Source organism: Amphiprion ocellaris, chromosome 4 (assembly GCF_022539595.1).
Source record: "Amphiprion ocellaris isolate individual 3 ecotype Okinawa chromosome 4, ASM2253959v1, whole genome shotgun sequence".
Classification (NCBI taxonomy): domain Eukaryota; kingdom Metazoa; phylum Chordata; class Actinopteri; family Pomacentridae; genus Amphiprion; species Amphiprion ocellaris.
The window spans coordinates 1,568,520-1,594,254 of record NC_072769.1 but is presented as its reverse complement, the minus strand read 5'-3'; the positions used below and the strand labels follow the sequence as shown (position 1 = coordinate 1,594,254).

Below are 25,735 nucleotides of genomic sequence, written 5' to 3'. Positions count from 1 at the left end.
GGCTGGCGATGAGATGGTGATCACTTGCATGTGTGTTGAGAAGCCTTGCCAGAGAGAGTGGCAGGCATGGGATGAAGAAAATTGGCTTGCCCAGGCCTTTACACAGGCTCCTTTGTTTGCGCAGTGGGGTAGGTGGTAACAGGGTTGGGTGGTGTGCGCACATGCAGGTGATGGAGAATAATAAAGAACCGACTTGCTTTGTTTTTTTTTCCCTCAAGTATCAGTATGAAGCAAATTTCAGTGTCAGAGACTGCACCCGGTAACCTTCCTGGGAAAGTTTTGTGTGCACGAACACACTGTACTCCCCGAGTTCGGGTGTGAATGTGTTTGCCTCTGGATATTATTGGGTGTCTGGTTGCCCAGGGATCAGTGTTACACGCCTTCAACATGCAACACAACCAAAAGTGCACACAGCATTGTAGAAACAAACACCTGCTTTGTTTGCTGCTGTCTCCTAGTGCTGAGATGCTTCATTTACAGATACATCATATCTCTGTGCTTTGTTATGGATCATGTCATAAATTGAATCTCCAGCTTATGCATTAAAGTTTAATTCCCATTTGCATAAAGCTGTTGCAAGACTGTGGTTTCTGTATTTTAATGTGCTGAATTTCAGACATAATGTTAACAAAGTCTATAACTTACAAAGCAATTTTCTGCTTCCACTTCTGTTTCTAAAAACCTGCCTGAACTATGTCCTTTCTTACAATTGCTTTTCTTAAGAGATGACTTCTTACTTACAACTAAAATGGTCTAGATTTTGTTTTTAAAAGAAAGTTAGCAGAGGGGAATTGATGGGTTATGCAAACATATGTTTTTATGTGTGTATTTTAAAATAGAGACTCTGCCTTTGTTATGCTGTGATGGTTTCTGATGGTTTTCTTTTTTCTTTTTTTTCTTTCTCAGATGAAGAGAAAGTTGGACCATGGCCCCGAGGTCCGATCTTTCCCTTCAGGAAAAAAGCCCTGCAAAGGCCCGGAGTATCCGAGGTAAGAGAACTTACATTTCACCCAAAAGGCATCCCAGCTGTCCAACAGCGGTGCACCGTCTCACAGTTTTCTTTGTACTGCAGTGTCCTGCCTTTGTTCCCACCTCGGGGTCAGAAAGATTTTAATAGAAATGATTTTCTAAGTAGCCTTATCTCATTATTTTTTTACTTTGCACAAAATAATTGAGCCTACGATGAAAAGAAATGATTGTCAGGAGGTACGAGTGAAGGCGCTATATGTATCTTCAAACAGAAGGATGCTGCATGTTCCATTGTATCTGCAGCATCCAGTCAGCAGTCCCAGATGTTTCTCTTGGCCTGAATATTTAATGGACGTGTTCACATGTAGCTACATTAAAATTCAGACTGAACACAGCCACTTAACTGTAAATGTTGCTATGTAACTGGCTCCGTCTCAGCTTCCTCTCCAATTAAAAATGAATCAATAATGAAATCGACCCCCAGCTTCACATTTTGCTGTCAGCAAGCAGAATGTGAGGCATTGAGGTTGCCCATTGGATGGTTTCTCTTGCTGCCCTTACATTACGAGGGTACATGGGTGTCCTTTGAAGTCCTGCACTGCTTTTCACATCCAGGCACAACAGGAGAGTCTGGGCCTGAACAGAAATCTGTTGCACTGTGCACACTTTGAAGTCTCTGAGTCAGAAATACAACCCTGCTTGCCATTTTATTAGGCATACATAGCTGAAAAGAATCCAGTCCTGCAATAAATCCAGTCTTCTTGAAGGTTTTATAGATCAGTTTTTGTTTTAAAGAGGTGTCGATTCAGCATAATACACATTTTGGAGGCTGTAGTTAGTTTTTCTGTTGTATTGTATTGTATTGTGTTTCTCAGAGAGGTGTTTCTGTTATGAAGCCTGCACTCATTTAGATAAAGTAGGTGGTCAAAATAGAAACACAATAGTTTGGAATACTTTCAAAGAAGTCTTTACAGAGTTTGAGATTTTGCATTTCATTCAAATTTCTGAAACTGCAGAATGTGGTGAACATAAAGATGTCCTTGTGGTTGTGAAGCTACACTGATTTGGTCGTCTGAAGGTTGAATTCCTATTACTCTATTAATATCTTTCAAGTATGTAAGAATATTACAGTAGCCTCAACACAATGAATGACCTATTCATGGAGTAAATACAAGACATTTCACCTTTCATTATAACAATACATCTGTTAATTTGGTCCAAACTGGCCCATAAGAAAAAAGAATGGACTTAATTAAGGAAAGTGCCATACGGTGAAAATGCAAATTTTATTTAAATTTGCTCAACGCTGGGCCTTGATTGCTAAATCAAATTAGCGACAGACAAAATTGTTTTTAGTTTCAAGTGCAACTTTTAATGTTTAACTTTGCATTCTTTTACATTTTCTTTATCTAAATAAGTTGGAAATACTCTCTGAAGTTTCATCAAGGCCCCTGAATATCCTAGTAATGTGTTTTTTCTTCTTGTCCGTAATGGTGATATGATGTTCTTTCTTGTTGAAAGCAGCTTTCACATTCTCCCTCTGGTGTCAGCAGCAGGTCCTTTGCTCCTGAAGGTCTCATATCAGTGTTGATTTTTATGTGTTTGTTTTTTTTCTGTTCTTTTAAATGCAGCCCGACAGGAACAGTCCCATGTCCAGCCACACCCACCACATTTGGCCACATCAGAGCAGCCAATGGTCAGGGGCAACAGAGGCGACGCATCACCTCAATCCAGCCACCCACGGGTCTGCAAGAATGGCTCCGAACATTTCAGGTGAGACCGCTGGACTTTTATTCTTCCTTTTCTTTTTTTTCTCCCTTGGGTGAACCCTCGAGTAAAAGCTCATCAAAAAGCAGATGTTGTGCCCAATCAATGTTCACTTAGTCTCAGAGATAATTGCAGCCTTGTTGTTGTGGCCCACCACATTACCATAGGCACTGTAGCGTGGAATTGGGATTAGCCGTACCTGCTCAGACTAAAAAGCAGAGTTATAAGATCACACAAGTCTAAAGTAGACTTATGGCCTGTATTAAATGCCATTCTCTCTGATCCTCTTAAATACAGAAGTTACTGCAGTGTGAATGTCCACGATGAGCAAAATCAAAGCTAATCTTATTTTCAGCCACGTTAGTGATCACTGTCAGTAAGTGTAGACACCATGGACTTATAGAGACATAAAATAATATTATAGTTTATCTTTTATTTCTATTAGTATTCCTAGAATATAATTCTCTATACAGATGCAGTGTAATAGAGCCATTTCTTTTATGTTAGACTAGGCGCTAATGACTTCAGACCTCAAGGAAATAAGATGTCATTTAAACATATTAGCCTTGATGGGGGTCCCTCTGATTTTCCATATAATGGGTTGCCATGGATTTCATTACCTAAGAGAGTTTAAACTTATTATCCTCGAATAGCTGAGTGAACCTGTGACACTTCGGTGTTTGTTTTACGTATATTAGTCCTCAGGCCCGACCCGCCTCAGTCTGCTGTCTTTAATCTTACAGCTCTGGCTACAAGCAGTTCAACCTCAAAGCTACATTCTGTACATTCCCCAGTCCAGTCCTAGCCTGTATGCAGCTGCTGTGAGATGGAGGAGCACACCTACGAAACGTAGAGGAAATCAAATATCTATGGACATGAAAGTTAAAAAACAAGGACATACACGACCGTGGAAACATTACAGATTACCTCGGATTAGTTGGAGATGTGATCAAATTCATTTTTTTTGCTGCAGATTAGATAAGAAGACTAACGCCATTCCCTAGATAAAATAAGACGGTACAGCTTAGCATAATGAGTGTTCAGAGGTAGTATTAACCACATACCAACATCTGAAAGTCACTAATGAAGATTGTGTAAAAACAACTTAATAGTGCTTGATACTTTAAATTTCACATTAATTAATGTAAATGAATTGGAATGACAATTCCTGCAGAACTTTAATCTGAACGACGTTGTGACTGGTGTAAAAGATAAAATAATTGCCTCTTTAGTGTCTTTATAGCTCAGAGTAATCCTCCTTATCGTAATCTGTGTTTTGGTTGCAGCCTTTGGTTGAGAATGAAAGAATTCAGTCTTTCTGAAATTAAGTGGCAGTTTTTCAGCACTTACTTCAGCGTTTCTCTGAATGATTCGAACTGAAGGATTTCGTCGGCAGCCCATTGCAATGATTAGCTGATGAAAAGAGTCACACGTGTATCAGTGAGGCAGCCTGAATTCTCCTCATGTTTAAGTGGTAGCAATGTGATCACAGATGTTGGCTCCTGGTTTGTGTCAAATGGTAAGAAACTGGTAACTGACGGGAAAAATAGCTTAGCAGAAAGGAAAAACAATAATTAATCACCGGAGATGTTTGAGAACCGCTGCATTATTCTTGAATGATTGTATTTTTAAAGGAATCTGTGAGAACAACTTGCCTTTTAAAATGTTCTACTGGCGCTTAACACTTTAACAAAACAGTCACAACTATTTAAAAATGTTTCAAAGGTAAAATGTTTTACCAAGCACAAAAATGAACACCTCATTGTTTCTCATGTCAACTACAGTATATAGAGACTCTACAAGCAGGTTAACAGCAGAGTGAAACTGATGTTTCTGCAAAATTAGGCATCTGACAACATAATAAAACAAAAATGACAAATGGCTTCACTTTTTATTTCAGCTGTGTGCCAGCAGCAGATAAAAGCATGGCTGAAAACATAAATTCAATGTATCCTCAAGTGTTTTAGCTTTATATTGAAATGTCGCTGTGCAGTTTCGATAGTTTTGGAGGCATCACAAACTGCAGGCTGGGGCATTTACTGGACAAAAAGTTCTCATCTTGCTTTGGGAATCGTGAGCCTGTGGTTTTCAGGACTCTGTTTGAACTTCAAGTACAAATAATCAATTGCAGAAAATTGCTGCAACACATTAGCTGTTGTGTTGTCCTCCCTCTGTTAGGGAGGAGGTGTCTGCACCCCCCCTCCGATTACCTTCAGAAGCAGCACCCCTGGCTGAAGCTTTTAGCTGCCAAATTACAGGTGGTTTGCGTGTGCCAGATTTTTCCACCCTGCCTCACAGCCTGTGATCATTGTTAGATTTCAGCGCTTCACAGAGGAAAACAACTGTGGCTGTTCAGTCCGACATACAGTTACAGTGCTGTTAAACACCCGAATGTTCAAGCAGAAGAAATGAGCCCTCAGAGTTCTGATAATGGTTTTGATGGAGTCTGGTTCCTGATGTTCAAATTTTCCACTGATGTGTTGGCTTGCTGAAAATATGCAGGTGCCTCAAGCAACTCTGCTGCTGCTGCTGCTGAAGGCACGTAGGGAACATTAACGTGTTGCAGACACACCGCACAGGGCAGGATTTTTCCAAGGCTCTCCATTCAAAACAGGAAGGGAAAAAAGTCTTACATAAGCACATTTAGGCTTTGGGTTTGATGGCAGTAAACTGGGACAATCATCTTTTTGCACCCCTGAGCTGTGTTTCTGATTCACCCTACATTCACAGCTGTGTTGGGTGTGGCAATCCAGATGTGGATGTTTCATAAATATTGTTCTGACAGTGTTCAACTAGTGCATTGCCACCTGTGATAACCAACTTCCAAAGTATACCCTTTTGAGAGTCTGTAGAGAAGAAGTATGAAGAAATAGAAACAAAGGGAGCGCTGCTATACAAATCAATGTATGTTTTAATGGTACAGTATGAGAAACTGAGTCACAACAGTTGCAGTGATGTTGTTACATGGTTTGGTAAATAAAAGTAGAGTTGGATGAAGTCATTGAGTTGAATACAATACTGAGTTAAAGAGAAATGACTTCACATAATGGTTCAGTTCCTTCAGCTAATCTATAGCTTGCCCTGTGGAGTTTGGACTGTTAGTGCTGCAGAGCTGTTTACAACTGGGTCACTGTGTTGTTCTCACAAGCACATGTGATACATATTCCTGTATTTAAAGGAATATTTTTAAAAAATATCCTTGCACCTGTGTTAGGAGAAAACAAATGCGTTCAACACATTTGTTCGACCTCAGGTTTGTTACAAGAAAACAAGAAAAATCTGCAGTGCACTTCTAAATGTCACTGCAAAGCTTTTAAATCCTACTAGGCTCTTTTATAAACCCTTATTGTCATATTGTACTTGTTTTTAAAATAAATTTGGTGCTTGACATTTTTCCCTATCATAACACAACATAACTCTTGGAGGTCAGTGGTGAACCAGTGCAGCCCAGTATTTTCTCATAAATTAGCTCCAGCCCTTTCTGCCCATCGACCCAAAGCTGCCACTTTACAGCAGCCACATTTCATGCTACCATCATCAAACAAGAGCACTTAAATCATTTTCAGCCATTTTCTCTGTGCTGTGTGTTCCAGAGCTGGACAGGCCCAGAGAAGCTGCTGGCGCTGGATGAGCTGATTGACAGCTGCGAGCCCACACAGGTCAAGCATATGATGCAGGTGATCGAGCCGCAGTTTCAGCGAGACTTCATCTCCCTGCTGCCCAAAGAGGTGAGTTCTTCTCCCGTCTTTATCCTCTACTTCTGCCTCCGCTTCCGCTTCCTTCTGGCCCGAAGTCCCAAAGGAATCCTCTGGATTGCCGTGGAGCGAGCGTACCTGACAGAGAGCCGAGTCATCCTCTCAGCCTTAATCCTGTCGCCTCATTTTAAGGCGTCCATAGTGGGTGTCTTGTTTTTGCTCTATATCATAACTGACAATACAAACAATCTCAAGTGCCACGCTGATAATGAGATCACATAAGGGATTCTTACAAAATGTCCTCAATCCACCTTATCGTGTGCAGCAGATCAAATACTTAACACCTTGTCTGGCAGGTGTGAGGATGCGGAGGGGTGGCGGCGCTAGCACAGAGCGTGAGGCAATAGGATGCAAGATTTCAAGGTGTCAGCGCCACTTGCTCCAAAGCCAAATATACAAACAGCTTCATGTGTGTTCGCACTGGGACGAGAGCCCTTTCCTTTCATTATTTTTTCTCTTTGCTGCTTCTCCTTTCTTTTATATCCTGAGGGGAGGCATGGCTCAGTGGGTAGAGTGACCGTCTTGTAAGGGTTACCGGTTCAATCCTGGCCTGCAGAGCTCATGTCCAGGTGTCCCTGAGCAAGACACGGAACCTCTAACTGCTCCTGGTGGCTCGTGGTTAGCGCCTTGCATGGCAGCTTCCGCCATCAGTGTGTGAATGTGATGTATAATGTAAAGCGCTGTGGGTATCGTTGCAGGTATAGTAAAGCACTATATAAATACAGACCACAGACAATATCCTGTTTGCTTTGACATCTTTTGATAATCCCATTTTGCCTCTGGTAGAGCTGCTGGAAATACTTTGGGTGGGGCTGTCAAGTAATTTTAACAGGACAATCCCCTGCGGTTGCACCATAGACACAGTTGGAATTGAATAGATCAACAGATTCTGCAGAAGGCTGCTCGCCAGGCTTTAAAAGCAATCACCAACTCAAGGTCCATTTATAAAACTTTTGAAAAATCCTCAAGGCCGGTAATGACTGCTGGCTTAGACAGGCTTTTAGGTGATTGAGGTATGTCAAGGACTGGTGATAGGTGTTTTCAGGGTCAAGTGACTGGGAGTAAACCTAAATGGTAATTAACACGTGAAGACCTTGAGGAGGTAGACAGAACAACAACGTCTGAACTGTTAAACAATAGACAAGTAAAAATTTGCACGAAAGGAAGTGCACACAAAGCCTCCATAGCTATCTTGGAAATGTGAAAAATTCACCTTATTCTAACGGTCTGGAAAAAGGGAACAGCTACTAGTACGTTTCGGTGGAAAAATTCAACAAAGACTGTACGTCTAAAAAAAAAAGTAATTTGGAAGGAGAAAATCAGTGAGAGTTGATCCCATTTCCAAAGTCAAAGGAAGTATTCAAGATGGGCTCAAGATTGTTCAGAGCTGGTTATTTTCAATAGTTTACTGCATTCTCTTGAAGCTCTTTCTCTTCTTACATGCTCCAAACCACAAATGTTGAGTCATCTTTTCTTCTATTTTGTCATTTGGTGCAGCTGGTTGTTGACTGAAGGTAGAGTAGCAGACTTTTTAGTCACTGGAAAACATGTTAGCTTGCATTAGACCTGAGCTGCTGCGATTAGGCAACCAGATCAACAAAAATGATCCAGCAACTATTCATAACTGATTCGAAAAGCAATTTCCAGCTTCCAGCTTCTCTAAAAAACACATACAATCTGATGCATCTTTCTTGGATGATAAAAAATATTTAACTGAGACTAGCCTAAGAGCAAAGGTCGAGCTAAGCTAGCTTTACGAAGCAAAAAATCTTGATGTCCACGATACCACTCCTGAATTTGTCAGTGTGTTGTGCAGCAGATTATCATTATAATGTAATGAAAGAACAATATTTGCACTTCAGGTTACATCTCCTCCTGTCAAATCAATCCATAATCCCTTTCATGATGCAGAGCAATCACTTGATTCAATGCATTGTTTTATAATTGGGTCAGACATTGTGTGTTGTGAGCTTTGTTCAAATATATATCTATATGAAATATGTTAGTGGGGAAAAAAGCAGGGGATTGTGTTTGTTCCATTGCTCATGAGTCCAGATTTATGCTCATTATACCAGGTTTTGTGTCTTTATTTACTGGCTTTGGCCTTAATAACCGTAAACCTGGCTTTATTCTGCTGCTGTGTGAAGCTCCCATTGTACATTTTTGTCAGGCTTTCACAGAATCGTTTGATTCAGTTCAATGGTAATGGTGCTGTCTACACTTGACAGTTAGATTCATGCTGTTAATATTGTGCATAGTTTCTTCAACAACTGTGTTTTCCTGGCTGTTTCTCTTTGTTATTGTGATTTAGTTAACTTAAAGTCCTTTTTCATCGCATGTTTGTACTGTTGTATGCGCTCGCTCTAGAAAGTGAAGGCTCCTTTTTGTGTCTCGTTTCCCATTTACACCTCTCACATTCCTTGTCCATGTCTTTCAACAGCTGGCTTTGTATGTGCTGTCATTCCTGGAACCGAAGGACCTCCTCCAAGCAGCACAGACGTGTCGCTACTGGCGCATCCTGGCAGAAGACAACCTGCTGTGGAGAGAGAAATGCCGGGAAGAGGGTGAGTCTTAAGTCTTTGCTACAGATGCAGGTGGACAGACATCAAGCAGTCGGGAGCTACTGCTGCGCTGTGCTTAAAGTTGTGGTTACACCTGTTTGAAAAGTAAACTTTTATAGAAAAAACTAAAGCATATTATTGCAATCAGCTCCTTTTCTCTCTCCAAACAGGCATTGATGAGCCTCTGCCCCTGAAAAAGAGGAAAATTGTAAAGCCTGGCTTCACTCACAGCCCCTGGAAGAGTGCCTACATCAGGCAGCACAGAATAGACACTAACTGGAGGAGAGGGGACCTCAAATCACCCAAGGTAGCTTTTCCTTCAAACTTCAATTCCCCACAGGTTAGCAGATCTTATAGATCTGATATCAAACGGCTTCGAGTCGCAGAGAGATGGCTCAATAAGGGTCTGAAGTGTGGAGTTGATGGAAAGTTAGTGATGGGTCAAGTGCGTGCTCTGCAGTTTTGGTGTGGAATAATAATTGAGCTCGACCACGGGATGATCTGATTCTCCTTCACTCTAAAGAATCCATTTATCTTTGACCTGTTCAGAAGTTTCCCATAAAGCATGAGCAGCATGCTAAAGCTGATCCTAAATGGACCTTGCTCGCTTTGGCTGTTTTTGAAGCAGCCACAGGTCGTTTCAGGCCACCGCAGGCATAAATTAGACCCCTGTGCTCTTTGAATTCGTTTGCATATGGAGTGTGCTCTGTGATTTGCTGAGCTAGCAGTCCTGTGACCCACTAGCAGAGGCTCCACACATACACACAAGAACACAGCACTGCTTAAAGAACTGTGTACACCTGCAGCACTTGATGACATTTTTCTTTTATCTAATTTTCACTTTGATGTGTAAAAGCTCCAGAGACGTGTCACAATCAGTATCAGTTCTATCATTTGCGTTGTCATTCCACATCCACCCTCCCTGCGCGACCTTCTCATTATGTGTCTCGTTAACCGAAGGTGCTGAAGGGCCATGACGACCACGTGATCACCTGCCTCCAGTTCTGTGGCAACCGCATCGTCAGCGGCTCCGATGACAACACGCTCAAAGTGTGGTCGGCCATCACGGGAAAGGTAAGGGTTAACTACTGTTTGATTTCCTGATTGGCTGCACTGTTTCAGAGTCAGACTTAAATTGACTCCAGGCAAAACGTTAAATAATTTTCATGCATTTTTTAGACTTATTGATTTGAAAGTGACGGAAACAGAGTTGTGTTGAGTATTGATCAACAGCTGTAAAGACTTTCTGTCATCATATGCAGCATGCTGTACATTCAGCTATACATAAAACACAAACAATCGCTGCCTCTCGAGCATCGAACTGCCTCCCACTAATGTGATAGTTGGTCATTGGAAACGTCTGCTCCACCACATAAGAGCTTCCTGGCCAGACTCCACTCTATCTCAGTCTATCCTTTCGTCTTACAGTTATCCATTTTGCAGACTTGTTACACAGCACATGTCCGCATGCAGTGTTAGTATTCATAGCTGAAGCTGGTGCAGCCACACAGGCCTTGTGCTGCAGCTTTACGCTCCGTATTTAAAAGAAAGGCAGTGGTTGTACTGTGGTATTGGGGAAAAAAGGTTTACAGATTGTTGTAAATCACAGCGCCTTTTTTACCTCAGCATTGGGCACCATTTTCAAAAGAGCTTTTTTACCAAAAACTCCTCCGTACACCATTATTGCATATTTCTCTTTCCACTCTGTTCCTTTCACTTTTACTCAAATAAATGAGATAAGCTTGGGCCCGTGAACTTGCTATTTCATTTCCCAAAATAAAAACATTCAAAGAGAAGCCCTTAGAGAAATTGCTATCATGCATGATCACACCGCAGTGGGTTTCTCTTTCCTTTGGACACAATAGAGCAGACAGTTTGCTTTTCATTGCTGCAAAGAGTCGGCCGAACACATAAAGTAAAGTTGGCTTTCAGCCAGCTGGTGATTACACGCATATCAGTCACAGCATTTGCTGATCTGAACAGATCTCGCCAAGGTCATCCCATAGGCATGGAGCACAGTTTGGCTGCTCTGTCTCCCAAACACTAATATCTGGGTGACAGGCCGTTGAGTTACAGCCGCAGTGGCTCCATATTGGTGGTGGAAGTCTGCGATGAGTCACATCACCACCAACAGGCTCTGCTGCTTTATCTGAAACCACCCTGCATTTACACTGACGTCACGCACACACGGCGAACGTGGTTTCTACACTGTTAATCTGTCTCCAAACGTTTGTTTACATTAGTCATGAGGAAGAGATGAGCCTAAATCCCTTTCTGTTTGGGTGCTGCATTCAGAGCACACATCCCCTCACTGGATTTCATCTCTTTGCCTCCTTAGCTCTCAACATCAGAGAGAGAATCCCTCACTGGCGAGGAATGGCCAATTAAGCCGAGTCGACGATTTCAGTGAAGTGGTTGTCGATGCCAGTAAAACTGTAAAGTAACAATACGATGAGATTACCAGCACCTGCGTTAGTTTTTCCTCTCTGCTGTCAACATTCTTTATAGTCTGTGAGGCATGTTTGAGGACTTGATTGCTGCTTTTTACTCTGTTAGTTTGTCCCTGCGAGGTGCAGCCTGTAAAGGAGCTCTGAGTGATCTTGAAGTGTAACACAGTTTGTGATGGACCTTGGTTGAAATCCTTTTGTCCTCCCAATCCACATGCCAATAACGTTCCTTTTCTCCTTTATGTTGCAAGTAGTCTAGATTGTAGCCAGCACATCTACTCTCTAATTTTCTTTTTTTATTAGTGATTTGTTTGACCTTGGTGAGCCTTTTACCTTTCAAATAAATCCTCCAGCTTCAGTGAAAGCTTAGTCTGCCCCTCCTCAGCCCCTCTGCTAACACCAAAACTTTGGTCTTACTCAGAAGTGGATCAATAAGAGATAGCAACATGATGATCAGCAGAGTTTGTGATTCCAGTCTTTAAACTTTCTCCTTTTGAAGTTGGATGCCATCAGATTGAAATTTTTTTTCTTCTTTGTTCCATCACCCCCAAGCTCTTGAAAGAACCGTATGTTTGATTTTGGGTCAAAAGCAGTCCTTCAAGGCGATAAAGAGTTTGTTGAATCATTCTGGATTACAAGAGTAAATTGGCTCATACTCCCAGACATCAGCAGTTACCTGTGTGCTTCTCTTCAGAGGAGATCTGAAATGCTGCTCCAATATCCAGCACTGTAGATGGAGGATTTAAATTGATAGGATAGAGAAAGAAATTGGTCACAGCGTTGACAAATTGTGCCAGAGGTAGGCCAGCGTTAACACTTCTTCTCGACTCCTTGTGGTCCTTTTCCTCACAAACCTTCAATTTAGATCCATCAGAAAGATTCGCCTGTGGTGGGACAGCACCAAGTGGTGTTACATCATTCAAAAGAGTGTCCCCAACTCTAAATACTGCAGCAGATATGACGCCAACAAGCTCATAACAGATGTTTCTATCAGTCATTTAATGAATCTGTCCAATATATTTTTCCCTCAAAGATTTGTTTGTGAATCATGTATTTTTCAAAATTACTGAGTGTTTTCAGCACAGAAAGCAAAGTGCTGTATCATATTAACAGGCTTATTTGCATGGACATGACCTACATTTTTAAATGTTCTACAAATATTCATCAGATACCCTCACTCCAGTGCAGCCAAAGCTTCAGCAAACACCAAGACAGATAATGTTTCATCTGTGCAGTTCATTTTGTCCTGCCCTTGATTTGTCTCGTTATTTGAAACACAGTGATCTGAACACACGCAGTGAAGCAATCTGGGAATTAAATGCATCCACACCTCTGAGAAAACTGGGCCGTTGCTTAGTGATCAGGTAAAACAGTGCGGTGTAAAAGTTGCCCTGAACAAACACAAGCCTTTGAAATTAAAATTACATAAGAGTGTCTGTTGAAGCTCGCACATGCAGTTCAGATCTGTGGTCTGGCGGATTTTCAAAAGGCTTGTTTTCCCGCTACAGAAGCAGTTGCTTAGACTTGAAGGCTCTGTCTTTAGTGGATGGACCTTTGTCTTTGCACGTCTCCGCCTTCAACCAGAGATGTCAATCTTACTTCCAAGCACACAAACAGCCGCACACTTCTTGCGGCTTCAGAGGTGCCTGGTGCCTAACAGAGCAGCACATGTCCTTGGTGGTGCCTGTCGGCTGCAGCCTCAGCTGTCAGGCAGATTTAAGATGGCAAACCTGTGGACTGCTGTCGCATCCAGGGAGAGGTGTCCTCTGCCAGATGCTTTAGCTGCACATCTATTCACTTTACCTGCTTCTCTTTTTAACTTGCAATATGGGATTGCAGGTAGCTTTGGGAATGATAAGAGACAAAGGGAAATGATTGCTTTATTGTTGCAAGAAAGTAATGAGCATTTTTGCATGCACCTATATCAAGATTGTTATCCTGTGGTAGCTGTGATTTTGTGCTTCAGTTGCTTTTCTGAAGAGGAAAGCAGAATGTAGTAACATGTACTTATGCGACATGTACTGTATGCATCAGGCTGTCAGTACCTGGAGTGCAACGGTGAATCATACCCATGTCATCAAAACAGCAGCACAAGAAATGGAAAAGGGCAAACATGTTGGCAAAGCTCTCAGAATGCCATCAGACTTCATCTCATATATCTGCTGTATTCTGTCAAACAAGGTGGAATAAAGTAGGAGGCAGCAGCAGAGATTGTTCCTTAGCCAAGATATTTACTGTCTATTGGGACATTTTGCATACTTCAAAAAAGGAAAACAGGAAATCATAAACTATTAACTGTTTTTTTTTTTTTTTTTTTTTTTTTTACATTTTAGCTGATAATGTGGTGAGCATCATTTGTTATTTTAGCTGCCTGAATGGTTTCTATGGACTGTGATGACTCATTTGCAACCTCTTTTACCTGCTTTTCCTCTATTGTCAATTATGTAGATGAGACTATTGCCATAGTAATGTTTTAATCATGTGGTGTTAGGCTATAATTATCTGATGGCAAAGCATTAGCTCTGTGCACATTTAGCACCATTGACCCTCATTTTCTGATGCTGAGGTCAAGAAAGGGGGATTTTCAATACAAAGGGAAATCTACTGCATATAATGTATTTTATTGTTTCCAGCTCTGTGGATGCTTCTTTTTTTAAATGAAAAGGAGATTTAATGCAAATGTAAAGCATTGTATGAAACCCCTCGCGTGTTCAAAAAAAAAGGGGGGCCTTCATAGGTTCATTACACGAGTGCTAATCTTCTTTCATTCTCGGAGATGGGCTTATTTTATGTTTGTTTCACGGGCAGATAAAGATGCCTAAGCCCTTCATTTCAGATATTCTCTCTTCCCACGCAGTGTTTGAGGAGGCTTTAATCACACTGTGATTCTTGTTCTTGGAGCTTCAACCACTGGCTTTGATTTGCTAGAAAATCTCACATCCTTGCATTCACTGAATGATTAACAACAAACTGCAGGCCTGTAGTTGAATGTTGCACTGCAGCAGCACATATTCACACAGAAAATTGTAAATAATTCTGATAACAGATGATGGTTTTCCACAAATCTTATTTAGTTAGCCATATTTAGTTTGCAATTTCCCTTGTTCACTGTTGTTTCCTACAGAGATGAAACAAGGGAGACCTAACACTGTTGGGAGGTCTATTGTTGAGTCATACCACACTGGCCCTCAGTTAATGAAGTGATTCTTTTTATCACAGGACAGAGAGGAGGGAAGATGGGAAGCAGCGTCATCTTCCTCTTTAACGATAGAATAAAACCCTCCACCCTGCGCCGCCACTCACCCTTCGGTGGCTTATCAGCTGCAGTCGGGGGTCACATGTCGTACACTTGAGCAACACACTCCACTCTGAACCTGACACAACCACAGTTAGCTCCTCTCCCTGGGGAGTTTTAATTTAATACATTTAGGGTAATTAAATCGAGGCGCAAATGGGACAAACTGTGGAGACGCAAATTCAATTGATCAGTAAGACTTCCATAACTGCTGTAATCAATAGCTAATCTACCGTCCCTAATGAGGATGAATGGTCGCATTTTATTGAAGACAGTTGTCAACCCTTTCTGCGAAGGAAATGAATTGGCCGCTTTTCCAACAGATAAGTAAAAGCAATTATAAAAGCTTGTGGGGCTCAGAGAGGAATTTAGTTCCGGTACAGCAGCAGCAGGTGTGGACTCACTGAGCTCTTCCCTCCCATAAAAGGTCACATAAATTTCATTTTACTTTTCCTCCGTGAAGGCAACAGGAGGTCAAATAGGATGAAAGTCCTAAATGACATTTTATGAGTTCTTAAACCCAGTTTTGATGTGTCTGAATGTAATCACCCTGAACGTCTTTCAAACGAACTTTTTTAGCACTCTTAGTCTTCGGTAGCAATGAGTGACATACTGATCTTCTTCTGTGGTGTTTTCAGTGTCTGCGGACGTTGGTGGGCCACACAGGCGGCGTGTGGTCATCCCAGATGCGAGACAACATTATTATCAGCGGCTCCACTGATCGCACACTCAAGGTCTGGAACGCAGAGACGGGAGAATGTATCCACACCCTCTATGGGCATACCTCAACAGTGCGCTGCATGCACCTACATGAGAAAAGGTATGTGGAAATCTCACCGTTGAGGTTTCTTAAGGCCATGTAGAAGAATAACACCAGCACTCTGTCATGTATTTTGGCACCGCTGTGCTTTTAACATGATGAGAGATTAATCTGACGAAACTGGAGCTGAAACAACCGTCAAAACAGATGCGGTTTAAGTCATTGTTCAGACAAAATATACCAAACACCACCTAATTCAACCATGTTAACTTTTGCTGCTTTTGTCCCATGTCACATTAATCTAATATCTTTATATCTGAGAGACAAAACAAACAATAAAAATCACAGTCAAATTAATAAGTACTAAAAATTCATTCATCAAGGGTAATAATGAGCTTTGCAATTGATATAGTAGCATTTTGTTACATAAATATAGACATTTAACGGTAAAAATGTCTTTACCTTCCAGATATTTTGATTTAAAAGAAATGTCTTTCCTGCAGAGGGTGAAGCTGTTTCCTCATATAAACTGCACCGTACTTGATTTTCAGGATATTGTGAAGAGTTGCCCATTCGCACACGTAGCACACAACAGGAGATTATTCATGTCAGAGGTGTTCTAGCTATTTGAAGTACTACATTAACTTTAGGCAGAGGGCGTCACCCGGTTAGATGTACGCAGGAGTAATCACACTTTGTAATTTAGTCATAAACAAGCTTAAGTTTCCGTGTTGATTTTGGCGTCTGCCCTTACCAGCAGAAGCTCCAGAGTCCTAATTGTCTCTCCTATTTGACATTTTCGTTTGTCTTCACCCTCGGATGTTTGTGTTCTGCCGCTGATGTAAACATCATCAACACACTCACACCGCATGAAACATAAGCATAAAGACAGCTCAGCCTCTCAGACAGAGAGAATAAAAGGTGAAATATTCTTTTTAATGTTCCTTATGATTCGCATCACCCGACTTAACAGCCATCCCATCACGCAAAAAGAGCAGCTCCACAGCACTGAAAGGGGACAGTATGCATGGAAGTGAGCATGTGGTTTCATAGTGATTAAATAGACCCTGTGAGCCGTCTTAAGCGAACTGCTGCTCACTCATTCACTCAGTGTCACATTCTGGAGACTCAAAGTGCTCTTTTCGCCTTAGGGCTCACCAAGGTTTTTGTGTAGCATTTGATTACTCACTCAGTGGAAATGCTGTGAGCTACAGGCAGACAGTGAATACCATGTTGGTGATTTCCATCTATGTAGCGCTGCGAGGCATTTAATAAATAAAGAGTATGGGCTGTGTGGATCTTCCGCATGGTGTTTTATTCCTATCCAAATAGCCTGTGAAAGAAATAATATGGAGAAATGTCTGCCTGAGACTTTACTGAAGTGTCTGGAATCCGGTGGGAATAAAGGAAAGCAGTGTCAGTCAGTGGCCACATTCAGAACACTTTTCCTCTCATCCTCTGAAAGAATATCCTCAGCAGAAACTGTTTATACTGGGATAATCCAGAACATGTAAAACTTGAGTAACAGCCGCTGCTAAAGGGAGTTTCCTCTTCTCTAACCTTTACTGTGTCTTTCCGCTATGGGTGAAGACATTGCTCGAGGGGGCTGTTTGAGATGAAGAGGTGTTTTTCTACATTCAAGTATGAACATGAATGTGACACTGTAGGTTACTCATTGTCAGAAGAGTGAAAGAAAATGTTCATACCTGCCTCATTATTCTGTCAATGCAGGTGCCACGGTTTGAATGGGGAGCTGTGCAGACTATTGAATTTAATCCTATAGAATGGATAACTTGAGATAAACATTGCTTCTTTGGGAAAGTGCAACCCGGCATGAAGACAAATTCGCTGTGGTTTGAATTGTTTGTGCCGCACCCACTCTCCTCCACTCATCCCCCGCTTCAAACTCAAACGCCTGACTCACCGTCTTTGTGTCTGGTTTCCTCTCAGGGTGGTCAGTGGCTCTCGCGACGCCACGCTGCGCGTCTGGGACATCGAGACAGGCCAGTGTTTACACGTCCTCATGGGCCATGTAGCGGCGGTGCGCTGCGTCCAGTACGACGGCCGACGGGTGGTCAGCGGTGCCTACGACTTCATGGTCAAAGTGTGGGACCCCGAGACGGAGACCTGCCTCCACACACTGCAGGGCCACACCAACAGAGTGTACTCATTACAGGTGACACAAACCTCCCATTAGATTAGAGTTACACCTGAATGCGCTAGCATGTATTAAACTGAACACCAGAATTGTGTTAAATCTGTTATTTATCGTGTGTGAAGACGATCCTGTTTCTTAACATGATCTAGCTGGTTTCAGACTTGGAATTTATGAAATTTGGTTGCACAATTACAACTTGAGGAACATTTTGATGAGTATAAACCTATAATGTAGTAACCTTAACTTGAATTTGGAGCTGAACCATGCTTTATTTTCTTTGTGTTTTCACACAGTAGACAATATACATTACCGTTCAAAACTTTCATGTTTTCCATGAAAACTTTTATTCATGTGCTAACATAACTGCACAAGGGTTTTGTAATCATCAATTAGCCTTTCAACACCATTAGCTAACACAATGTAGCATTAGAACACAGCAGTGATGGTTGCTGGAAATGTTCCTCTGTACCCCTATGGAGATATTCCATTAAAAATCAGCTGTTTCCAGCTACAATAGTCATTTACCACATTAACAATGTCTACACTGTATTTCTGATTAATAAAATGTTATCTCCATTGAAACAACTAATGCTTTTCTTTCAAAAATGAGGACATTTCTAAGTGACCCCAAACTGTATAACGGTAGTGTATGTTCTTCAAAGTTGGCAGCATTCGTGAGTTTGGTATATAATCAAATGTTTCATGAAATGTAATGTGAAAATCTCCTCTATTTACTACCTGATAAAGCAACATGCTGATAAAAAGTTGCTCATATTTCTTACCTTGTCTAAACTTGAATTGAAACATATACACTGAGCTGCTATTACTTTTATCAGGTTATTTACTTCCACATCTGGCAGTTAGTGGGCTGAAATATTACTAATCACTTGTTACTGTTTGTGTTTTTGTGGAGTAGCTACACTTAATTTCGTTATTTTTACATTTTCACTTTCATTATGTGTAAGTTTTAACTTAGGAGCAGCTGGTAAACAGCATTTTCTGTAAACAGTCTTCACCTCTAGGGGTTAAATTTATTGTCTGTCCTTAAAGTGTGCACCAGTTTCGAATACTTATGAACTGAAATATGTCTCCTGGTGGACAATGTAGCATAAACATACAAATAATACACATTTGTTCATCCATGCATGAATATTTCACATGTTCAGTTATGCTCATATGCACTTGCATGTTTACTGTGTTCTTTCTAAGCGTGTCTGTGGTGCTGTTTGTTTGTTTTGGTGAAAAAAAGTTCATTCCTCTGTGTCCTCTAAGCGTCCTCTCATCCACTCTGTGTGATGACAGAGCACTTTAGCTGGTGCCATAACCTCAGAGAGGAGCTGTTTACTGCGCTGACAGATTGGTGTTTGTTAGACTTGTATTCAATGTGTGTGGGGCAGAAAAATAAGAGGAGCCTTCACAGATCAATAAAATTCATCCATTTCAATGGGTTTAATCTTAGGTTTGCTAATAGAAACAAATAATGCCGTGTTGCTAAGATGTTTTGGCCATCAGCTAGACATTAAGGTGACAGCTGCAGTCGTCTTGAGCTGCCAGCTTGATTTTCAGTTGGTTTAAACTCATCTTCTCTGTCTGTAGTTTGACGGGATCCATGTGGTGAGCGGCTCGTTGGACACGTCTATAAGGGTCTGGGATGTGGAGACGGGCAACTGCATCCACACGCTAACGGGGCATCAGTCCCTTACCAGCGGCATGGAGCTCAAAGACAACATCCTGGTCTCGGGCAACGCAGACTCCACTGTCAAGATCTGGGACATCAAAACGGGCCAGTGCCTGCAAACACTGCAGGGTGAGTTTACTGCAGCTGGACTGTAGCGTTATTTACTCTATATTTTCATAAAATCATGTCGCACAGAGTATATTAGATGCAACAGAGTTAAGATATAACTGCTTACACCAGGAACACATTAGCTGTCAGTTATGCTGGAACTAATGCACGGTAACAGCTATTTGGATATGTCAGGCCACAGGTGTGAGTTCAGTCTGCATTCATTTGAGATGGAAATTTCTGCTGTTGAGTTGTTCGCCTGAGCAGAATCTGAAGGGTTTCTAGAAATGTTTTTCTGTTATTTATGGCCATATACTGCATGTGTGATCTAACTTGAGTGGAAAAACATTAAAATACAACAGAAATCATTGACAGATGATGTTTGAGTTATTAATGAGCATTGCTAAATTCATGTTAGCTTGTTCACATGATATCAAACGTGTGATTCTTAAACCAAGGACAATCACAGAAAAAACGCAAAATTATGTTTAGATTTTTATAAAACCTGTAACCCTTAGCTTATCGACTGTTAGTGATGAATGAATAGTTTTGAGGCAGGTACCTGTAAGTTGTATAAAACCAGTCAAACCTTCAACTTCTACCTCCTCCAGTTTGACCAAACCAACTTGACAGTATAAAAGAATGTCTGCAGCAATATCTGTGTTCGCGTAATTAAAAATGTGAAGTACCATCTCATTTAAAATCGGTTCCAAAGTTTTAAACGCGACAGGAAGTGTTGATGAAGGGCCACTTGAAGTCGTCTGACAGGGCTGTGGTAGCACATCAAAGAAAGTTTGAGAACCACTGTCATGCATTAAATATTCTTTTTTATTGGTCTTTTAATTTCCGTCACCAGTCAGTAGCGATTTTCTGCCCTGTATTGCTAAGATGCTGTGCTACAGAAGGTGAAAGGCCAAGTTCTGCTGTGATTCCATTGGACTTAGTTAAATGGCAGTCAAAGGAAAGATGATGTGGCTGTGTACTAAGTGGTAGACTTACGCCACTGGCTGCAGAACCACTCAGATATGTGAATATGTATCTATAAATATGTTGCTAAGTGGAGCAAAATGGCAGCCTTAACCAACAACAAAATGTACATAACATTTGATTCAGTTTGATAGCGACATTCCAGTTAAAAGTCAAACTAAATGTGTGTATGTGGGAGGACCAAGCCAACACCTTGCAAGCCTGTTGGTCCTGATTACAGTCTCATTCTTTTGTGCCTCTTTGAATAGTTCTTATTCCATTAGCAGCGCTGGTGCCTCACAGGAAGTTTGAAATCCTTTGCTGAATAGCAGCGACTAAAACCACCGGTGCCCCACCTCTAAATGCCCTCATTAACAACCTACAGCCCTGCATGCCGGTCCTGCAAACACCAACACATAGCAGCCGAACAAAAGGATGCCCCAGTGAGAGCCTGAAGACAGAGGGGAGGGACCAGAAAGGGGGGAGGTTTGTGTCTGTGGCATGAAGAGAGGGTGACGACTGTCAAAGACTGAGGGCCGGGGAACTTTGTAGGTCATATAATTAGGTCAGCGGACGATTTCTGCTATTCATTAGTGTGTTTTGATAAGACAATAGGCCAACAACAAGGCCATCCATGTCGGCTGAAGAGAGCATAGGTAATGATGGAGTCGGCTGCTTTGTTGTGGTAATGGGCAGAGCGGAGGGAGGAGAGAGGAAGGCATGTTGGGGGTTGGTGCAGAGCCCTATTTTGTACTCGGGTAAATAACAGCCTTTGAACTAACTGGAGACAGAAATGGAAAAGATGTGAGAAGCTTGTTCATGCCAAGAATTCAACAAATGTTCTCTGGAAATGGATCGTGAAACCGGAAATAAATCCAATGCTTCTGAAAGAAACAGTTGCTACAGTAACCTCAGTAAAAAGCAGTTAACTTGCTCTATTCTGCTCTCGTCTGTGTTTCGTGTCGGCCGAACTGATTTAATTAAGATTTCATTTTCAAGGCCCTTAAATGTTAAGTCGTTTCTGCAGTCAGAAATAAAGTCACCTCAGCGAAGGCGGTTCAGAGATGCCATCTTCACTTCTACTGTGACCTCCTGCTAGCTGCCAGGTGTAGCTGAAGCTGTTCCGTGACAGTGACAGGCCTGAGCCCTGCATCGCACTGCAGCTCGTCCTGCAGCCTTTCACTACACTGTCAGGAGGAAGAGTTTTCCCTTCGCCTCGCTGGCTGAAGACGGTTTGATTTTCTGCTCCTCTTGTATCAAATCCTCCAATTCGCTATTTCGCTCCATTTTTTACAAATGGCTAAATCTGACCGAGCTGTTAAAGAACTACAGAGAGAAAGGACGGTGTTTCCTCCTTAAAATTATTATTTGATGGTAAACTTCGCTGATCCTGACACATCTTTATAGCTTTTTTGGAAGAAGCTCATTTGAAAATGCAGTCAGCAGTTGCATCATGGCGTGTAGATATTAGCTTAATGCTATAAATTAGTTTATTCATGTTAGCGACACTGAGTTGGCACTGGGCTCAATTAACTGAAGCTACCGATATGTTAAGTAATGTTAGCTGGCCAGCAATATTCAGCGAATGTCTGTATAACTTGTAGACTCTATTATGAGTTATTTATTTATATGTTTATTTAATAGGGACAGAACAAGAAGCATTGTTACAATTACCGATGCCATGTTCATAGGTCAATAGCTAACAGCTAATTCGCAGACCAGGTCCCTGAAAGTTATCTTAAGCTAACAACTTTTCTCCGGTAAGTCACTGCCCTATTTTCCCAGACGACTCTCCTCTGACTCTCTGACCTGCTGCCTGGATGCTTGACGTGACGTCACTTTCTCGCGAGTAATTAACGTCGTATTAACCAGATGTATGAAAGAGTAGATACTGAGCAAGATAGTTATCTGTAGTTTACCTTAGTACTCGCGAGAACCCGACATGGTGCAGGATTCTGCTGTGAAGGTGGAGACATGTGGCGATGGTGTATTTGCGACAATAATAAAACAAAAAGAAAACAAAAAGAAATTTGAAGGAGCAGCGGCAAGGATTTAGGAATGGAGGGCCGCCACTGCTGAATAAATGTAGAGGAAACACCGGATTTAGTTCATTTCGGTTTATATGGTGTTAGCAATCTTTATTTCAGACAAGGTGGGCATCTATGAAACCCTGCAGGAACTAGACTGAAAACTAAAAGTCCCTCTTCCTCACACTGTTTACTTTTCTGTCACAAGTGAAGAACTGTAATGATCAGCTTTTTCTTTTTGTTTTGACCTCTGTAGCAGCCTTGAGTTCTGGGTTTGTGTGAGTCAGTGTTTTCTAGTGCTGCTAATACTGCCCTTAATATTTCCCTGAAGTGTGGCAGAGGGATGTAATCTAGATTGTGGGTCCTTTAATCAAAGAGCAAATAAAGTTTCAGAGGTCCTGCGGTGAAAACTTGCTAACGATCGCCCTTTCCCTCACCCCTCGCTCCGTCCCTCTAACCTCCCGTTTCTTTGTGTGTTCAGGTCCCCACAAGCACCAGAGCGCCGTGACGTGCCTCCAGTTCAACAAGAACTTTGTCATCACCAGCTCGGACGATGGCACGGTGAAGCTGTGGGACCTGAAGACGGGCGAGTTCATCCGCAACCTGGTGACCCTGGAGAGCGGCGGCAGCGGCGGCGTGGTCTGGCGCATCCGGGCTTCCAACACCAAGCTGGTGTGTGCGGTGGGCAGCCGCAACGGCACAGAGGAGACCAAGCTGCTGGTGCTGGACTTTGACGTGGACATGAAGTGAGAGGGGACACGGTAGGGAAGGACGAACAGAGCGAACCACGGAGAGGAAGGAATAGAGAGGAAGGGGAGACGAGGTGCCTGGAAACGGGAGGGCCAACACCCAGAACTCTTCACCCAAACACCTACAACCACCACCAGTGGGCTGTCCTGTCCTCTACCATCATCTTCCCACATCCCCAATTTTGGGCAAATGTTACTGACAAAGACACAGACCCTCACATGTTCAGCCCCTGCTTTTGACCCCCGCCACCAGTACAAGGTGGAGTGGAAGGGGATTGGGCTGGAAGCGGGGTGGGGGGGGACTAGTCTGTCCTGTGATTGGCCGGGAGAACGAAGAAGAAATGAACGACCGATGACGACTGAACTCTTTTGAAGTGACACTCCACCATTTCGGTTCGGGGTCAACTTCGCACAGAGACTTGGTTTCGCTCAAGCCTGACAGATTTTGAGATGTACAGAGATATATTATTTTTTAAAAGTCCCCGACACACTCCCCCTCCCATCAGCGTGCGCCCACAAACACACAAACACACACACACACACTCAACCGGCCAACCGGAAAGTGGGAAACATTGACTGTAGGTAAAGATTGAGGAAGGAGGGAGATTTTAAAGGTGAATTTCCACACACAGTTACACCTAAAGAGCTGCTTGATGTCGTGGAGAGAAAGCGATTGGAGGGTTCAGCCTGTAACCAGGCTCGTTTTTTGTCACTCCATTTCCGTTCTTGTTGTTCTCCACTTGGTTTCTATGCTTTGATTTCTTTACAATATCGCACACAAACACAACTGTGAATCTCAATACCTTTTTGGTTTATCATATGAAAGGGGTTTTCTTTTTTTTTTTCTCCTTTCCTCACTGTTGCCAACAGCAACAAATCCCAGTATTAGAAACCTGCCCTGTTGAGGTTTGCTGTCATTATGTCACAAGGATTTTTTTTTGTCTTTTTACTTGAGTTGTTTGTTCTTCCTTTTCGTTTTCTGCATACCTGAGTTGGGAGCGCCGTCTCTACACAAACATCAATGCTGTCCAGATTTTTTCAGTCTAGCTGGGGTGGTTTCCTCAGTGCTGTGATGAGAGGAGGCGAAGGTTTTCAGCTCTAAGCGCTGTGGATTAATGCCCCTGCACCCCTCAGCCCCTTCCCCTCTACCGTTTTCCCCCAGTGGCCAAACTGTATTTATGCTGCTAGATAATGGTAAAAAGAGAGGTGGAACTTTTACTTGCTGTGACGTTTTAGTCCCAGGCGAAATTCCAAATTGAACTCGATATGTTTGGACTTAAAGAAAACAAAAGTAACATCAAACTTTTTTTTCTGTTTTTAAATTTTGTTTCTTTTTGCCACTGAAACTTGAGCCAAACGTGCCTCTACGAGGCTGAGAGGAGGGAGCGTGTCCGACATACTGACGGGATCGCCTGCAGAGAGGAAACAAGGGGATGTACACTGTTGGCGTGCGTGTGTGTGAGTGCATGAGTGCGTGTGTTAGCGTGTTAATGGGTAACTTGTAAACACATTCCTCGGAACAAAGCTCTCTCAGCCTGTTCTCTGGGGAAATGTACAAAATGCTGTGTGGACTGGCATAAAAAAAGAGGAAAAAAAAAATCCAAACTAGCAGAAGCATCGATTTTAACACGTGAATGAAAGAACTGTCCGTATCCGTGTGTGATTGTTGTTCCATTCAAAGATGTCTGACGCAACAGAGGAGACCATCACAAGCATCAACTGACAAACAGGTGGAGCTGCTGGGAGTCTTAGTGTTACATGTGTTGCAGTTAAAAACCACCGAGGCAGCTGCAGCCTCGCGGATCGTCAGTGGGAAAAATACAAACACAAAAGGCAACAAACGTGAACAGAAACATTGTAGCCAAACGAAAAATCGTCTCAATCTCCAAGAGTCACAACTCAAGCTGAACTGTGAAAGTGGTATAACACTGTATATTAAAAAAGAAAAAAAAAAAACAATCTTGCTCTATCTCCTCTTGTTGTTTTCTCCCTCTGTTTTAATTTATGATCTGGTTTGAGAAATCAGATTTGTTGCAGGTGTTTTTTTTTTTTTTCAGTTCCTGTAAACTGCCTGGCAAAAAAAAAAAAAAACAGACAGAAAAAACCTTAAAGGGATTGTGTATTTGTTTGATTCACTTAGAATTTTATTTTCTTATAACTTAAGTGCAATAAAATGTGGGTTTTTCTTTTTTCATTTCAAGCATATCGGTTGTCTGTTTTTGTTACCTGTGTGAATGCATCTTATATGTTCAATAAAGCAAATTATTTGGTTAATTACATCCACAAGGGAATAATTTTAGCTCCAGTGCAGGTTTATTAGGCTAAACTGATCACAGCAGACTTCACGGTGGGTTGGATTCAACAGGTTATGTGTTTACAGTTACAGTTTCAGAAGAATCTGTGTTTATTTGAGAGATTCTAGATTTTCATCTCCACCGTCAGTCTGTTTTCTGTCCTGTTTTTATTTCTCAACTCATTGATTTAAAACCTAAAAA

General features: G+C 42.0%; 1 protein-coding gene across 7 annotated transcripts in view; it reads left to right on the top strand.

The window, feature by feature from the left end:
- fbxw7 (F-box and WD repeat domain containing 7) overlaps nt 1-25,514 on the top strand; it is a 140,099-nt gene extending 114,585 nt beyond the window's left edge. For all 7 annotated transcript variants that reach the window (XM_055009772.1, XM_055009770.1, XM_055009769.1 and 4 more), the window contains 10 exons: nt 907-989; nt 2,601-2,742; nt 6,330-6,464; nt 8,932-9,055; nt 9,223-9,359; nt 10,013-10,126; nt 15,433-15,614; nt 17,505-17,730; nt 19,309-19,519; nt 22,973-25,514. In XM_055009772.1, the coding sequence (XP_054865747.1) occupies nt 907-989; nt 2,601-2,742; nt 6,330-6,464; nt 8,932-9,055; nt 9,223-9,359; nt 10,013-10,126; nt 15,433-15,614; nt 17,505-17,730; nt 19,309-19,519; nt 22,973-23,241 (1,623 nt within the window). In that variant the 3' untranslated portion in view covers nt 23,242-25,514. The remainder of the gene's footprint in view (nt 1-906; nt 990-2,600; nt 2,743-6,329; nt 6,465-8,931; nt 9,056-9,222; nt 9,360-10,012; nt 10,127-15,432; nt 15,615-17,504; nt 17,731-19,308; nt 19,520-22,972) is intronic.
- The last annotated feature ends 221 nt before the right edge of the window (nt 25,515-25,735 follow it).